Source organism: Ambystoma mexicanum, chromosome 11, assembly GCF_040938575.1.
Source record: "Ambystoma mexicanum isolate Mex_15411 chromosome 11, UKY_AmexF1_1, whole genome shotgun sequence".
Classification (NCBI taxonomy): Eukaryota; Metazoa; Chordata; class Amphibia; order Caudata; family Ambystomatidae; genus Ambystoma; species Ambystoma mexicanum.
Window position 1 is genome coordinate 90,540,866 of NC_090934.1, and position 17,988 is coordinate 90,558,853.

General features: G+C 46.5%; 1 protein-coding gene across 3 annotated transcripts in view; it reads left to right on the forward strand.

Moving 5' to 3' along the window:
* The window catches only part of LOC138503097 (protein argonaute-4), a 324,615-nt gene that overhangs the window by 42,786 nt on the left and 263,841 nt on the right, over positions 1–17,988 (forward strand). For all 3 annotated transcript variants that reach the window (XM_069622601.1, XM_069622603.1, XM_069622602.1), the window contains exons 2-3: positions 4,446–4,614; positions 17,286–17,406. In XM_069622601.1, the coding sequence (XP_069478702.1) occupies positions 4,446–4,614; positions 17,286–17,406 (290 nt within the window). The remainder of the gene's footprint in view (positions 1–4,445; positions 4,615–17,285; positions 17,407–17,988) is intronic.

The following is a 17,988-nucleotide window of genomic DNA, read 5'->3' on the forward strand; positions in this document are numbered from 1 at the left end:
AATTTTACCTCCCTTAACAGGGAGTAAAATACTCCCACTTGAAAATCTCATCTCAAACACTGGGCAGCTGTCCTTTCAACCTGGAGTTGGAGCTCTAAGAGTAAGCCTCCTGGTGGCACCTGGAGTAGATTGCTTCTTGGTCTACCTGTTGGTTAGAACGCTTTACCTAGCTTTAACCCTTAACTGAGGTACCTATGGGACTTTTCCTATTTTCTATGGGTAAAATCCCCAAACGTTTCACTCCTGCTAGCTAGTGAAAACTGGTACTTGCCTGAAATTTGCTGTTTTTCTTGCGTTCCTGGCGTTTTGCTAAACACTGAGGCTTGAGTGAATCATTTGGGTAATATAATTGACTCCATGCCGCCCACGTCCCACAAGCGATCACTGGATACTTTGTTAAAATGTGTTTCTAAATGTGTCTATGGGGAAGGGGACTGGGACATAGATGGGCACATGTCACCTGGTTTGTCTGTGCTTTTGGGTGGCTTGCCGGGCCTAATTTATTTTAAAACGTTTCACCCTCTGTTTAACATTTTCCCTTTTTCGGTGTTAAAGGTTGTAGGGAAGCACTGTTCAACCCATGTACTGGCAGGGTCATATCAGTAACTTAGTGATCTAAGAATGGAAATGTACTTGGCTGTGTTTGAATAACCTTTCTTTCCATCCCTTTGCACTGTAATGTAAGGCCTGTAACTGCTGTGAAATCCTAGGTTCTAACTACAGGAGGGGGGCAGTCCTTCATGTTCTTTCCTACTGTTAACTGTGCCCTGAACCTATAGCACTTTAACTTCTAGTCACCTGTGTATGTACTTCATTGTCAATCTGTATTGCTGTGTTTTGGGTTATTTGTAGGGAATACGTGTGCCTCCTGCCTCCAGTGGTTTGAAGACCGCACTGTGTTCCGTGTGTTAATATCCCCGCAAAAATATCTGAATACAAAAACATTGCCATATTTTTGCGGCGATAGTAACGCATGGGGCCTGCAGGGATCAAACCTGCATCCCCGCTCCCAAAAACCCCAAAAATATCGCCTATGGCCGTTCCAGAGGACCATATATACATATATTTTGGTGGGGATAATATGCAGTGATAACTCTCATTGCTACCTGTGGAGATTTTGATTAGTCTTTTTTTCTGCAACCCTGTCTTACCCTTGAAATTGATGGTTTTACATCACTTACCACCAGATGGCTGTGGCAACCCTCTCCCTGAAACGGGCACATAATAGTTTTTAAACCCCTTACCTCTGGTTCAAAGTTTCTAGCGGACACTGCTTGGATGGGTAGTATCCTGGGCCTGGTAATCGAGGAGCGGGAACCAGACTGACCCAGGTGAGTTATAAATAGAAACAGGATGCTTTATTCTACGTTCTTCATAGTTGGTTGTGAGGTGGGAATATCCGGGTCTCGGGGGCCAGCTCAGACGGACCTCACAGATGCAACAATCTCGTCTTCTACCACCGAGGAGCAACGGAGCTGTACACCAGCCGTGTTGGCCAAAACAAATAACAGGCAATGCCGCCTGACTAGCTGCAACCTCCCCATTTCACGATGCACAAGATCTTTCCAACAAGGGACGATGCAATGAAACCCCCGGGAAACAGAGGGACTACAGTTCCCAGCAGGCACCGCGCGATGTCTGAAAGAGCGTCCAAACCAAAAATGCAAAACCATATTTGGAACGCAGCCTACGAAAAGCTCACCTTATGGCCGTAGGAAACTGTGATACCACGAGTTACCATATTGGGGAAAGTTACGATCAGAGCCCTGGTGGGAGAAGGGAGAACCACCGGGGGCCAGGTGCCCATGTGCAGGGAAGGGGGCGGGCCCTAGAGCAAAGACCCTATGGCGGGTGGTGGGAGAAACACTGTGGCCAGGTGCAGGGAAGGGGCTGGCTCTTGCAACGAAGACCCTAGAGAGTGGGGAGGGCACTAATTTGATGGGCGGAGTAGAGGGGGGGGGGGGAGTTAAAAACCACACCCCGAGGATCATGGGGGTTGTCTTGTTTTTCCAGCAAAACCTGCTCGGAGACGACTAGGAGCGGAGAGACGACTAGGAGCGGAGCGAAGACCCAGGAGACTTAGTGTTTAAAACTGCTAAACTTGCCAGGTCTAACATGTAGCACATGCCATCACATAAACTTCATTAGTACACCCAATTACACTGGTAGTACCTTGTGAACCAAATGGGGAACTCTAATCCCTGTTTTAAATAACAGAATACGTATCCAACATCGACTAATCAAATTGCCCACACAAACCGGCACTGGTCAAACATACGACTCGTAATACAACTAACTTGGATGCTCTTATCTATGCATCTCAATTTACTCCATACATAGCCACTCAGCTCAAACATGCAACACAAACATCTAACCTGGATGCTCTCACTCATGCTTCTCAAACTTCACGTCCAGTGAATAATTTATTGGCCATCTAAACTCTTGATTCCTATGTTGGCAACAGATGTGGGCAGCATGTGAGATTCTACTTTAACTTCATGCACATTTTATCAGCTAAATGCACACCTCCACTCATACTTATTACACTTCAAATACTTGAGCTATGCATGTTTTGTAAAAACTTGATGCACGTTTCTACCTACACATCTTATAAATCCCCCAATTCCATCAAACAATTTAAGTACATTTCTTTAAATATGCACCAGGTTTATACCTACAATCTATCAATGCACAAGTATATTAAACATTTGTTTTCAATTCGCTACTCGATTGTTGGGAATGAACGTGAAGCACTGGACAGAGCAGTGTTGATCAGGCACTGCTCCGTCAGTGTACTCATTATGTATAAAATAAAAATCTAGATATGATTATAAATTGCTTCATTCCAACAAACTTACCTGAATCTGCATCTATTCTAATACATTTTGTATTGATCTTAAATTCTGATTTGCTACCTGAGAAATGCAGTTATGTATTCATATCCTGTTTCTTGACATCTGATGTACTAATAACTAGCACTAAACCTGCATGTCTTATCTCTCTCCATGTTCTCCTCTCTCTCCATGGTCCAAACGCACTCATTAGACACGTGCTGTATGCATTTCTCTCCAATTTCAACTTGCACAAACTGCTGTCAATGTTCTCCTTTAGGCTTGCCGCAGGTCAGCCTAGATGAGAACGAACAGACAGGCAATACTTAACTCCGTTGTTTTTTATTTTTCTCCGTAGTCGGAATGTCACTTTAACAGACGTACTGTATGCCGCCGCTGCATGTTCTTTCAGCTCCCATACTAACAATGTGAACTCGAGGCGGCACAATCTTCTGGCGCCACGCAGGAAATGGAATTTCAGTACCTTTTTCAAATTAAGTGAACTGGTCATCACACCGTCACTGCTTGCATTTCCTCATGGCTCTTCATGTTCTTATGACTCGCGGGCATCAAAGGAATTCACTCTTTAACTTCAAAGGTCCTGGGAAACGGTCATGTAACACTGTCTCCCTTTCACCACGGCCGGTGCGCCATCTTCCTTGTAGCGGCTTACTTAGCCGCAACACCCCACACCGGCCTTCCACGGGCCCTGCATTTGATTCACCTGGTTTCCAATTCACTTTGGTTTCACCTGTGGACCTCCACACGTTTCCCTTTTCCCATATCCCCACCCTAACCCCCCCAGAAATAATACACTGACTCGGGTTGTGGATGTACAGGCCATTCCTGTTTCCTCCGAACGTGGAGAAATACATGAATGGCGCTGGGTCTTCTCTTTGCGTTCCAGCAATGCCCATGTGAATTTCCCTGGCTTATACACAGTGCTCCCATAGTGTTTCATTGTCATATTTTTTGCTGTTTGGAGCAAAATAATTTTTTAGGGAGTGATGAGATTTCCAAGCTGGCTTTTTCTTTATCCAGTGATAGCCATACAGGTGGCTTCTGCCTATGCCCGGTATTTGGGGTATTTTGTACTACTTTTCTAGGTGCTGGATGTTCTTTTACTCATAAGTGGCTTGTCTGCTGCTTACATGTGCTTGACTACACTTTTTTTATTTATTATTATTATTTTTTTTAAATGGAGGTGTCCGGTTGTGATGGGTCTTGACCTAGTCTGTGTTCATTGTGTAGTGAATAGCCTATTGTAACTGTTATGTGTATGGATGTATGTATTTAATGTGTATAGCTTTTTCACCAAAGCCGGAGAGGTGGTTTGGTGTCATGCTATAACTGGCTTATTGCTTCGAATACTGGAAATGCTGTATACATTTCATCTTGATATGAAGCCCTATATGAAGGAAGTATGCTGTGTTTTGCACTTGCCTGTAGTTTGGTGTAACAGTATTTAAATATTTTGTAGGCAGAAATTAGTGCAGTACTGTAGTCGGCGTACATTGGTTACTGGTTATTGCTTACGTTTAAATGGCATTTCGTCATGAGTAATGACAAGTCTTAAAACTGCATACATATGTCACTTGATTTTCTCTTCCACAGGCCCCCCACCCACCAGCCCCTTTCAGCCGCCGCGACGGCCAGGCCTTGGTACGCTCGGGAAGCCAATCCGGCTTTTAGCCAATCACTTCCAGGTGCAAATCCCCAAAATCGACGTCTACCATTATGATGTGGACATCAAACCTGAGAAGCGACCGCGACGGGTCAACAGGTATGAGGAGCTGTGGGCACTAGTGCGAGCTACAGCATGTTTTCTATATTAAGTTTGAATACGCGTATGCAAAGATCAGAAACTGATACAGCATTTTGAAAACAGCCCATGTATCGAATCTTTTATCTTGAAAACCTTTATAGTGAGTGTATTTTTTTGTTGGGGGCAGGGGGGGTGGTCCCCCACCAAACCCCCATTTTGCGCCCTGAAAAACGCGTCCCGACCAAATCACAAAAATAGTAACCCTTTACCCCACCCTAAAAACATTAAATATAAAAGTTTTCAAGGTAAAAGATTCGATATATGGGGATTCAATATATAGGATTCAATATAAACACTGTGTGCTGTGAAAACTGAGCTAACATTTTGACTGTTCCATGCGAACAGCGTAGGTGGCTAGTATCGAGATGTTTATATACTGTCTTTTGTTTTTCAGTTTTTTGTCTGCCCTTAGACAGTACATGGATTCTAATATTTCCATCTCACCAAATTGGTTGTTGGTAAATTGCAACTACCCTAGTTCCTTTCTCTCCTAACTGAGTATTTTGGCGCTAGGAGACCATGTATTTGGCAGCCAAGCGTGGCCAAATACCCAATACAGCATAATTTGCAAACAAGCCAATCACCCTATTGACAAGGTGTTTAAATTCTACAAGTAAACATGTAGTTTACATATTTTGGAAATGTGCTGCCATAAATGTCAAGTTGTTGGCACTGTTTAGGTACTAAGCTCTTGTGCATGTTACTCTAGCAATCCCTGTACTATTTATAAAGATTTGCAATACGAATGTGCTAAACAGTTACATAAATAAGTACATAGTCCACCTTTTATTTGGTAGCTTTAAATGGCGTTGACTGGAACACTGTCTGTTATTCAGACCTTCTTTGCCCCAACTGTTCTCATGCTGGATCCCGGTCCCTCTCTTGCACCTCTCAGCCCTCTTTTGTCTGTGGCTCAGTGGTCTGATGCATCCACTGCAGCGATTGGTTTCGTCATAGTCTCAGATGCAGATCCCAGATCTGCGACTCAATCTGCAGGGCACACTCTGGATGTTCTGATCTCCTCAGGCCTTCCTCTTTCTATCCCTCTCACCACTCCCCTCTCCTGGAGTGATCACGTTCTCCTTTCCTCCCATCTCTCCTTCTCTAACCCCCAGGCTAAGCCAACACCAGCACTGCCACACACCTTGGTCATCCGACCCCTGAAACGTGTCAGCTGAGGCATTCGCCGCCACATTCAACCCCCCCCCCCCTCCCCTTTGGCTGACTCGCACCCTGACACAGCCCTTTCCTTGCTCCACTCTGCTATATCTGATACTCTATATGTCCTTGCCCCTGTCATGATTATCCGGACTGAAGCCCAAATCCAAGTGCAAAGCTTGGTACGACTCAGACCTCGTCACCCTTAAACGCAAGTGCAGGGTGGCCGAGAGGAAACTGTGTGCTTCGAAGGGATTGTGTCCTCCGACTTATTCCTTATCTTGATAGATTACATTCCAGCTTGCTGGCCTTGGAAATGTTTTCACTATAGGGCGCTGCGCGTCGATGTCGCTCGAGCTGGTGTCCCTCGACCGCCTCTGTCTCGGCGCCAACTTCATCGTGCGTATAAATATTCGACCAGCGGCCATTGCTCAGTTCCGTTTTTCCGCGCTTCGTGGGGCTCGGAATCGTGTTGCTCAGTTCTTTCTTCAAGAAGATTGAACTTATTCTTCGAAAATATCATCTTTATTCGATGGCTTCCTCATCCGCACCGTCGACCCCACGGTCTGGCTTCAGTGTTGTGATTGTGGGAAGAAAATGTCACTGACGGATCCTCCCAGGATCTGTTTGTGGTGCCTGGGATCGGAGCATCACTGTTTGGAATGCAAGGACTGTATGTCCATGACGGCGAAAGCCTTGAAGGAGCATAAGGGGAAGCTTGAAAGAGGTGATACTCTTCAAACTTTTACTCCCTCGAAAGTTTCTTCGGCAGAGTCGAGACATTCGTCTCCTCACCGTCACAGGAAACATCCCTGTTCAAGGTCTCGAAGCGGTTACCATCAGTCTTCGAGATCGAAACACTCTAAGAAGAGGCGTCGTAGATCTCCCTCTTAATCTTCGGTCTCCCCGGAAAGGGTCACCTGCCCCACGAAACACAGCTCTCCAGCTAAGTGGGAGGAATTCTGTAAGAAAATGCTTAGTGTCTTCGAGAAAGCGGCCTCGACCCCCTCGGAGACGGCTAAAGGTGATACCCTGGGTGAAAGACCCAAAAAATCAAAACGCTGTGAGTCGTTGCACCCGACAAAAGAAACTACCAGAGAGCGTCATGAACCCTCGAGTAAAGGCAGTAAATCCGCGTCATCAACGCCATCGTCGGAGGTTTCTTCGACTCATAAATCTGCGTCATCGACGCATGAATCAGTTGCATCGACAGTCTTCGACGCCGATAAAACAGGCCTACAGCTGTCACTACATCTCAGACAGTAGCGGTGTCAAGGACCTCGACCATTACCTCGAGGATGCAGTCGACAACCTCGATGACTCCGAGTAGGATTCCGATCCTCTCGAGTACTTCGAGGCCTCTTATAACTTTTTCGACGCCCTTTTTGGTTTTGTCGAAGCCTTTGACTTCCACTTCGACGTTTTCTCAACCAGTGACAACCAATTTGCCCCCTCTGCTCTAGAAATGGGTTTTAAACCATACCCTAGGTCTGATTACTTTAGAGCTTTGTCCTCTATATATGAGGATGGGGAGGATTCCGACCATGAAAGACCTTTTGGTTTACAAAGGACCACAAAACCTATACCAGAGGAATTTATCGCTGAAGAGAACAGGTTAAAAGATCTTCAAGAATCTTTACATGAAGCAAGTGGTTTAGATATTTCTCCAGAAGTAGAGCTTGCTAAACCAGACCCTGGGGAGCATGCTGAGACCCCTTATAGGGTTCTGATGGCTAGAATGATAGAATTCATGGGGTGGTCTACACCTACACCTTCTTTTCAGCAAGATGACCTTACTGACATCTTAGTTAAAGGTCCGCAGGAAGATGCTGTTCCTTTTCATACTGCTCTGCAAAGAAAGATCTCTAATTGGGGAAACCCCTTAAGTTATCCCTGCAGTTAACAAGAAACTATCTGCCAAATACAGGTTATCTCTGAATACTTGAGCAGACATCCAACTCCAGAGAGTTTGATTGTAAAAGCAGCAACTTCATCAAATAGCAGATCTGCATACCCTACTATTCCACAGGACAGGGACGATAAAAGGTTTGATGCTATGTCAAAAAGTCTTTTCGACATGCAGCATGGCGCTTAAATCTATTAACGCCACTTGCAAGATTCAGCCATACACTTTGGGAGTGTGCTTCATCTGCGGCTGACTGTCTCCCTGAAGGAGAGGAAAGGGAAGCATTTTTAAACATCAAAGATGGCGAAGATGGAATGTGCGAGTCCCTTCAAACTGGCATTGATTCTGCTGACAGTATCAGCAGGGCCATGGCGGCAAGTACCACAATCCGCAGGCATGCGTGGTTGCGGAAGTCTGGTTTTGCTCCAGATGTACAAGCCAGACCTTTGAACATGCCCTTTGACGGCACTTCTTTATTTGGTAAGAAGGCTGATGACAGCCTGGAAAAGTTACAAACATCCAAGGCAGCAGCGAAATCTCTTGGGGCTGCAATCCGACAGACTCCGAATCGCCCCCCAGGATCCCCCTGGAGGGGTATGTCCTTTCGCTTTTACTCCGCATTCGGAAAAGGCAGAGAACAGCCAGCTCAAAGGGGCCAGAAACGATTCACCCGTGGTGGACGGGGGAAAAGGTACAAAAACTGGGTCTCTCGCCTCACAAGACACCAGTAGGGGAAGGTTAACTCAACGTCTGGCAGAATGGCAGGCTATTACGTCAGATGCTTGGGCATTGGAGACAGTTGCCCAAGGTTACTGCTTGCCCTTCCTACACACCCCTCGGTCATCCACTGGAGAACTACTCTTTGAAGTTTCCAGACCCGCTCCTTATGCAGGAGATTGTAGACCTGCTAGAGAAATGTGCCATAGAACCGGTACCTGTAGCGTAGAGGAACAAGGGTTGGTATTCTCCCTACTTCCTAGTACCAAAGGAGGACGGGGGACTGAGACCCATCTTGGGAATTGAACAAATTCCTCAGGAAAGACCAGTTCAAGATGGTAACCCTTTCCCAGATCCTCCAGCTTCAGGACTGGTTGGCATCTCTGGACCTTTAGGATGCTTATTTCCATGTGCCAATCCATCTCAAACACAGGAAATAACTGAGGTTCACAATTGGCAACTCTCACTATCAATTTGGAGTTCTGCCATTTTGGCTGACCTCCGCCCCGTGGGTTTTCACCAAGCTAATGACGGTAGTAGCTGCAAGTCTGAGGGAAGGGACCCACGTCTACCCCTACCTAGACGATTGGTTGATCAGAGCAGTATCTTCGGAACAAGCTCAGATCCAGCTAGATTATGTCTGCCACTTCCTTCACAAGCTGGGCTTCTCCCTCAACTTAAAGAAGTCTCGGATGATACCATCAGAAAGACTCCAGTTCATTGGATTAGTCCTGGATACTTCCCTGGGGAAAGCCTCGCCACCAGAGGGGAGGGCTCAAGATATTCTACAGATGATCACCAAGTTTCAAAATGCCCAACGTCTACCAGCCTTTGACTTTTTGAGGTTGCTAGGCCTCATGGCATCCTGCATATTCCTTGTGCCAGAGGCTCGCCTAAGAATGAGATCCCTCCAGTGGGCACTAAGAGCCCAATGGTCGCAATTCTCAGGAAGAATGTCAGATCTCCTTCAAGTCCTGAGTAGAGTAGCTTGAGTCCTTCAGTGGTGGGCCTGTCGGGAGAACATCTTGAAAGGAGAACAGTTTTGGCAACCATGGCCGGAGATGAAAGTAGTCACGGATGCCTCACTAACAGGGTGGGCAGCCCATGCCAACGACTTGACCATCAGAGGAAGATGGGGAAGAATGTTATAATGACGGACAACACAGTGGCCATGCACTACCTCAAAAAGAGGAGGCGTAGGATCACTGCCACTGTGCAAAGAGGCGATGCAGCTCTTGTTTTGGGCAATTTAAGAAGGAGTCTCTATCGGCAGTTCACTTAGCTGGAGAGAAGAACTTAAAAGTGGATTCTCTGAGCAGCCAGAGCAGAGTCTCCCACGAGTGGGAGCTATCTCAAAAAGTCCTTCGCCCTTTGTGGAGCCCCTCAAGTGAATCTGTTCGCCACCAGTATCAACAGGAAGTGCGATCAGGTTTGTTCAAGGGAATTTCCCCCGAGAGGAGCTCTATGGGACGTGTTCGTAGTAGAGTGGGAGTTTCCACTTCTATACGCGTTTCCCCCCAGTCCCTGTCATTCCTCAGATCAGGAGGTTGAGAAGATTCCGGAAGACTATGATCCTAATTGCCCCCGGATTGGGCCTGGAGAACGTGGTACCTGGACCTTTTGGACATGTCCATCTGCCCTCCGATTTGTCTTCTGCAAAGAGTATCTTCTCTCGCAGAAGGGAGGTCAGGTTCTCCATCCAGACATCTGAACCCTCATCCTTCACACTTGGTTTCTGAAAGGTTGAGATACAAGGATTGGGACCTCCCGGATGACGTCGGGAGGTGTCGCTTTCAGCTAGAAGGCCAGCAACAAAGACTTTTTACTGCTGCCGTTGGAACAGATTTTGCAGCTGGTGTAGAGCAAAGAATATCGAACCCTTTTCATGCAGTACACCAATGGTGTTATCTTTTTTGCTCTATTTGGCAAATTCTGGTCTTCAAGTTGGTACGATCAAGGGCTACTTCGCAGCGCTGTCAATCTTTAAGTGCACTGCGGCGGAGCCATCATATTTCAAATTACCCCTAGTAATCCAATTTCTGAAAGGGTTTACTGTCTATCCCCAAAGCCGTTCCAAGTTCCCTTGTGGGACTTAAATCTAGTCTTACATTTTCTGATGGGTACTCCTTTTGAACCACTCCCTTCTTGTTCATTAAGATTTCTCACCCTTAAAACATTCTTCCTAGTGGCTCTAACATCTGCCAGAAGAGTGAGCGAATTACAAGCTCGATCTTGCAAACCTCCTCATACAATTTTTCACAAAGACAAGGTTGTTTTACAAGTGAAGCCTAATTTCTCCAGCATTGGTATCTTTCGTGGCTTCACATGCTTAGAATATTCCCAGCCTGACGACGGGGAATATTCTAAGCATGTGAATCAATGAAAGATACCAATGCTGGAGAAATTGAGTTACAGGTAAACTATTCCCTTCCTCCCAAAGGTGGTCTGAGTTCCACATCACTCAGAAAATAACCTTAACTTCATTCTATCCTCCTCCCCATCCAGGGAAAGAGGAAGAGACTACATAGGCTGGATCCAAAGCGTGCCTTGAGTTTTATATCAACGGGCTTGCTAGAATAAGGCAAGCAAACCAACTGTTTGTAGGTTATGCAGTACACAAATTAGGATTGCCAATCACAAAACTGACCATTTCAAGATGCGTTATTTTAGCCATTCTAGAATGCTACAAATTGGCAGGGAGAGAGCCCCCTCAACACCTTAGGGCTCATTCAACCAGGGGTATTGCAGCCTCTTCGGCTCTCCAAAGAGGGGTACCTTTACAAAATACTAGTCTGGATTCCTCCTCTAGCCAGGAGACCAGATTTGTCAAAACTGTGTTACATTCTGTTTATTCTTAAAGGGGAATATTCCAATTTTACTCCCACCTCCTCTTTCACACCAGTGCTATGGGAGTCTATCAAGATAAGGAATACGTCGGAGGACACAATCTCTTCGAAGAACAAGTTACTTACCAAACTGGTAACGTTCTTTCGATGGGATGTTCCTCCAACGTATTCCTTATCGCCCCTCCCATCCATCCCCGCAGTACAACTTCCCTTGTAGTTGCAGCTTACGCTCCTTCAAAGTCAATAACCAATTCATGCACAGCTAATTTCAAGGTTCAAAAAGGAACTGAGCCACGGCCGCTGCACAAGTATTTATACGCACGATTATGTCGGTGCCGAGACGGAGGCTGTCGAGGGACGTCGACGCCCAGCGCCTTCTACTGAAAAAATTTCAGAGGCCATCAAGCTGGAATGTGACAAACTGGCCTGCCGCCTGCTCCAAAACCAATACCAGCTCTGTCCGCACCAAGAAGAGAGCTCACATCCGATCCTGCGTCTGCCGCATCCAACAACTCAGCTGAAATCTTTAAAATCTGCAAGGAACTGGCCAATCCTGTCGCAGTCTCTACCTCTCTTGTCCTTCCCAGGCCCTCTGCATGGCTCTGGCTTCTCATTTCATCTCTAAAACTCAGGACATCCTGTCCCCTCTTCCTCTCCCTCTCCTCCCTCCACTCCCTGCTCCTCCTCGGGCCCTTATTCGGCCACCTCTGTTCGCTCCTTCTATGCCTTTCCCCTGTTCTCCCCAGACAAGGTTGCTAGGCAAGTTCGTTCTATGAAAGTCTCGTCAAAACAGATTCACCCCTGCTCCTCCAAAACCATCAAGGACCACATCGACCCCCTGGCTCCTGCCCTTGCCGACTTATGCAATCACTCCTTCGCCCCTGAAGCGCTCCCTTGTGCACCCCGCTGTGAAGAAACCCTCGGCCAACCTGTTTTGCCTGGCCAACTATCGCCCAAACTCCATCACTCCTTTCCTGGGCAAACTCTTGGAAAAGCTGACCATCTCCCAGCTTAATCTTCACAGTGAATCGGTTGGTTGCCTCCATGACCATTAGTCTGGCTTCAGAGCTGCCAGAAGCATGGAAACTGCTCTCCTGAACATCCGTGAAGATCTGCTCGCCAACCTTGACTCAACACCCCCTGTGGCCTCCTCTTGATCTCTCTTCTGCCTTTGATCAGTCAACCATGCCATCCTGCTCGATCAACTGTGATAACTTGTGTATCACTGGTCAGGCCCTGGCATGGCTGACTTCTTTTCTCTCTGATCGACCCTCCCAGGTTCAACTTGGCTCCTGCCGCTGCTCTCTACCTGTGGTGTTGCCCAGGGGTCTAACCTCTCTCCCTGGCTGTTTAACCAATACCTGGCACTTCTTGCCCACGGCATTGCTGCACTTTGCCCCAACTTCCAGTGCTATGTGGATGACGCTCAGATCATTTTCAGACTACCCTCAGCCACCTCTTCTCCCTCGCTCATCTGATTGTCTGTCCGCCATCCAGGAGTGGTGTGCTGCCAATGATCGCTGCCTTAATGCCAGTAAGACTGAGATACTCCTCATCGGCACTCCCGCTCCCTCCTTTCCTGTCGCTCTCTGGCTGGCCTCTTGGCTCTCTTCCTGCACCCACCTGTGAGGCTAAACCTCGGTCATCTTCGACTCCACACTCTCCTTCTCTCCTCAAATCTGACGTTTCTAAGAAGTCTCACTACCAGCTGCACCTCCTCAGAGGTATTCTTCCTTTACTCTCTCCCCCCCCCCCTCCCCTTGCCGAAGCTCAGTGTCTCTAGAGCTCTGGTTCACTCTAGGCTGGACTACTGCAACAGCCTCTTTCTAAACCGGCCTGCTTCTACTCTCCGTCCTCCGCAACTCATCCAGAACAGGACTCCGAGACTTGTCCTTGGCCTCAAGCCCAGGGATCATATCACTTGGCACTGAAATCTCTGCATTGGCTCCCAGTGGCTGCAAGGATCAAGTTCAAGACCCTCTGCATTATCCACTTTTGGGTCCTCCATACCGCCAACTCTTTCTTTGTAAATACCTTCCTACTTGAGCTCTTTGCTCCTCCACCTCCCTCAGGGTCAGTCTATTCTCCAAGCAACAAGCTGGTCGTAGATATTTCCTTGGCTGGGGCCTCCCTCTGGAACAGCTCCCTGCCTCTCTGAAACTTGAGGAGAACCAGCTCCGGTTCCGGATGCACCTCAAGGTCTTCCTCTATTCTTCTGCCTTCTCCACTGCTGATTTCCACCCTCTGATTTTGTGCCTGCCCAGTTGCACACCTGCACTGCCTCCCGGCAACCCTTGCACTTGGGTCTGTATCTGTAACCCTACAGTACCCCTACCTGTACTTTTGGACACCTGCTGTCTGCACTTATTATTTTGATACCATATACAGCACTGCCCCGCCCCTTGCACGATCTCAATGTCACTTGGCCTAGTAAGATCCTTGTCTCTGTCCTCCCTGTATGGAGCCCTGTGCCCAAAAGTTCACCAGTGCATGCAGTTTTGTGAGACTGGGGAGTTGACAAGTTTTTCTAACTAACAAATGTCCCCAACTTTTGGAGTGCAAAAGCCAAACTGTTAGAAAAGGTTTTTATAACTTTTGGAAACTTTTATAACGCAACTAGGGGTTCAGTGAAGTATGGTTACAAGCATGCCCCACCTCTGTGACTTGGCAGGGCTTCTGAAGAGGTTCCGAGGTTGATTTTCCTGCTGTCCGCTTCAGCCCTTGGATCCCAGGGGTTGCATGTTTGAGCACTTCTCGGCTAGTGCAAGGTTGGAGAATGCATAAGAACGCTATGCAGGGTCCCTCTCAGCACTGGACTGGATGCAGGAAAGCAGTTTTGGACGACAGCCACCGATGCATAGCGATGCAAGAGTATTCACTTGCCATGGTCAGACTACGCCTCCCATCTCAGGTCACCTTGATGCTAGAATCGCGCATGTGAGTTTTACAGCACAAGCTGATGATCCTGCAAGTTCCAGGCCTCAACTCAGAACGACGTGTGCATTGCGGTAACCCAAGGGAGCTGGTCAGCCACTGGGCAGTCCAAGGGCACTTCTGAAGGCTCTTCCAGTACTCGGAGCCGACATCGAGAATTGATGGTCTCTCCACTACAAGGGTTGCAGCTCCTTTTCAGCACTGCTGCAGATCTTCCACAGGACAAGGCTCTACCAGGGCAGCAGCAGAAGTTGGTTGCCAGGCCTCCTTCCAACCGGTCCAGTCTCCTCGCAAATCTTGTTAGTTGGGTCCTTTGGTTTCTTCCAGTATCTCTATAGTAGCTGCCGGGGTCCTAGCCTGCAAAGTGCTGAGACTCCCACTAGCCAATGACTGATCTGGTCCAAACACGCACCCCAGCAGTGGTTCAGTATGGACCACTGGTGACCACTCATGAATGCCACACGCAGACCAAATATGAAGATTAATGCTGAAATGGGAGGAAAAGGGAAGAACAAGAATCCCTGAATCCCCAACTACAAACAGCTGTGTTTAGAGAGTATGAAATTGGGATAGGAAAAAACACTGGCACTATTGTAGTGCAATACAGAAGAAATAGAATATGTGCTGACCCAAACAGAACATTGAGAAGCCTTCTGTTTTTAGAATTATTTTTAAAACGGTGGATAGTTTTTGGTACCAAAGAATGCGGCTAGATGACTACTTAATCTGCTGAAACCAGTAGACCACTCTCTGAACCCCCAGGACATTCAAGAATAGTGAATGCCTGGGATAGAAGAAATCGGATATTGTATAGAACCTGCTTTTCATTGGACACAGAGGGAGAAATAAATTACATCACACTCGCAAGGTTCGAAATTGAGATTCGATGATCAGGAGCTAAAACCAGCTCCGGGGTGTCGGGCATCACCATGATGTAGGCAGGAGCCACCAGAGATGCTACTTAACCTTTTGTCCATTTTGTATGAACCATTGTGTTTGAAAGCGTATTGGATGTGTTCTAATTCTTCTTTATTAAAATTCTCAAATAATCAGTTAATGTCACATTTACATGTTCGGAAGTCACCAGTTGGCCCTAGGAGCCAAAAGTAGCTCCTGGTAGTGTTGATTTCAAGCTAACCGGGCTCCACTATGCTAGACGCTGGAGCTAAATAGCTCCTAGCTCCCCTCCATTTCGATCCCTGCACTCCCCAGTGTCTGGTTTTTAGAAAATATTGGTGGGAAAGTAGTGAGTCAGATTAGGGTAAGCCTCTTCTCTATCCCCTCTCCTAGATAGGCGGCACACCAGCGCCAGCTAGGATTAGATGATCATTTGTGATAAAGATACTTTCATTTAAAAATGATTTGGTGAGCTTTTGGCTGCTATTCAATAGAAGTTGCGAATAGAATCTCGTATAACTTCTGCAATTTTTTTATGTGCTACAGCTCATGAATACCATTATGACGCAATAAAACAAGTTTGTGGATTGGGACCAGGCAGTCCCTGCCCACTTCCTGGCAACAACCACCCAGGGCTATGCAGTAGCCCTTAAAAATCCTCTTTTCCTGCGCACTGTAGATCCATATAAGGATTTTCCGGCCCACACAGGCCAGGGAGAAGGGTTCAAGACGAGATGCTAAAGAGACAAAACGAAAACCCTCATAGCACGGCCATGTTTGGCCACTAGCCACAGTTAGTAGCCATATGCGGCAAGGCTAAAACGAAATACACCAGTAGCAAAAAGTAACTGCTTGCCACCAGCTTGTCCCTTCGGCACACCTAAAAAAGTAACAGAAAATCCTCTGTGTGTTAATCTAGAGCAAAACAAAGTGTACCCCTTTGTACTGCATTGTGCAATGATGGTTACCAAAACTGGCAAGAAGTTAACAAGAGTAAAGGAAACCATGTTTCCCAGTTCCGACAGCATGAAGGACATGTTGATTTCCCCATGACCATGGAGAAATATTTTATAACACCAGGTACTTTGAATATTCACAGGTCTCAACTGTTGGGAGCAGAGCTCACCAGAGCTTGACTGCCAGCAGCAGACAAATGGGAGGTAACCTGGAATGAGTAGGCCTTCCATTTGAAGACACAGCATGAACCCGTGAAAGGGTTGCTTTGTTAAACCTTTTCCATAAGTTACCAAGTTGAGTGGGTGGAGTCTTCTCAGCAACCACCTAGTCTAGATCATGTTCTTTTGAACAGGGTATGACCAAAAGTAGAGATATTGAGGAACTGCCCCACAGGGTTCTTTGTGTTGGACCATTTATTTCTCTTAGTAACTTGAACATTAAGTGCCTTGGTCAAATGCTGAGATTGTTTTTTTACTCTTCTGTCTTTAGTGTGGGACTGACTAGTCTACATTTGTTTCTTGATTACTGAATGTTGGCACACATACAAAGGCATGAAATAGATTAGACATCTTGATGAGAAAAGGCACAAATTGTAGGTTTCACCAAATTCTCAGATGGCTACTATGTTAAATTAAATGTCATACATATAAGATGTTTATCTGTGTTTTTCAAAAGTAGGCATTTTGTTGTAGTGCCCACTTCCTTTGCAGTTGGCAATGCACAGCTCAAGCACATAAGGCACTCTTTGTGGTGCTGTGATGAAGATTTAGATTGTGTAGCACTAAAGGGTAAAGTGTTATAGCCCCCTCCCCTCTCAGGCCACTCAAGTATTTTCACATTCAAGTATGGAATGGGCATCATTTTGTTCTGATTTGAGGGATAAAATACAAAGTGGACCTCTGCCATTGCTTCTTTTGGGGATTGTGGGCCTAGAAAAGGCATATTTTCTAATTGTCAATTTTTCATGGTGTTAAATCTCATTGAAAATTGGAAATGTTTTGCTGCCTCAAACAGCAATATGGAAATGGACCACTTTCTGCAATTGACTCTAGGCCACTTGTAGGAAAATGGTGGTTTCGGTTTCTGCTGCTTGCCATTCCTAATGAGGGTTCTATGGTTGTAACCATGCTGCCTGTAAGCTTCTTTCAAAACTATAGAGCCCGCCCGCCCCCCCCCCCCTAAAAAATCGAACTGACTTCTTTCACTTTCTTCAGGGAGGTGGTGGACACAATGGTGCGGCATTTCAAGATGCAGATATTTGGGGATCGGCAGCCAGGGTATGATGGCAAGAGAAACATGTATACGGCACACCCTTTGCCAATCGGCAGGGATCGGGTGAGTACCCCTGGACACTGTATAGATTTGAATGATTTTAACTCTGCCAGTTAATTGGTTGTGGAAGGGCTGTGTTAACTGCAGTAAGTCTGTTCCGTGGGATACTGATGTAACCAACCTCTGTGGAGTCGTTAGTAATTTCATGTGGGACATTTGAGCATTCATCCTTTAGTTTGTGTTCATGCCCTGTTCCTGAAAAAGGGGATGACCTCTAAATCTTTGCTAACTAGTGTTCCACAAAGGTTTTTCACATCTTCACATCAGGACAGGTCATTGCCCGCCAGATCTGAGCTTAATCCCGGACAGGGAGGGCCTAATAGGGTGTTTCCTTTTTGAGCATTCTCATGCTTCTGTTGAAGAATTCTTCTGTAGCAGAAACTGGTCCATTGCAAAGCCTTTCAATGGAGGGACCTGTTATGGTAGATTTTTATTTGTATGCCAAATCACCTTCACATGTGAGAAGAGACCCAGCACTTTGTGCTGGATTGAGTGGGAACCTTTTTCCCACTCACCCTTTCTTTTACTCTTTTTATGGGTGTCAATTTACTGACTCTCCATATTTTATTTTTGAATAATTTCCCA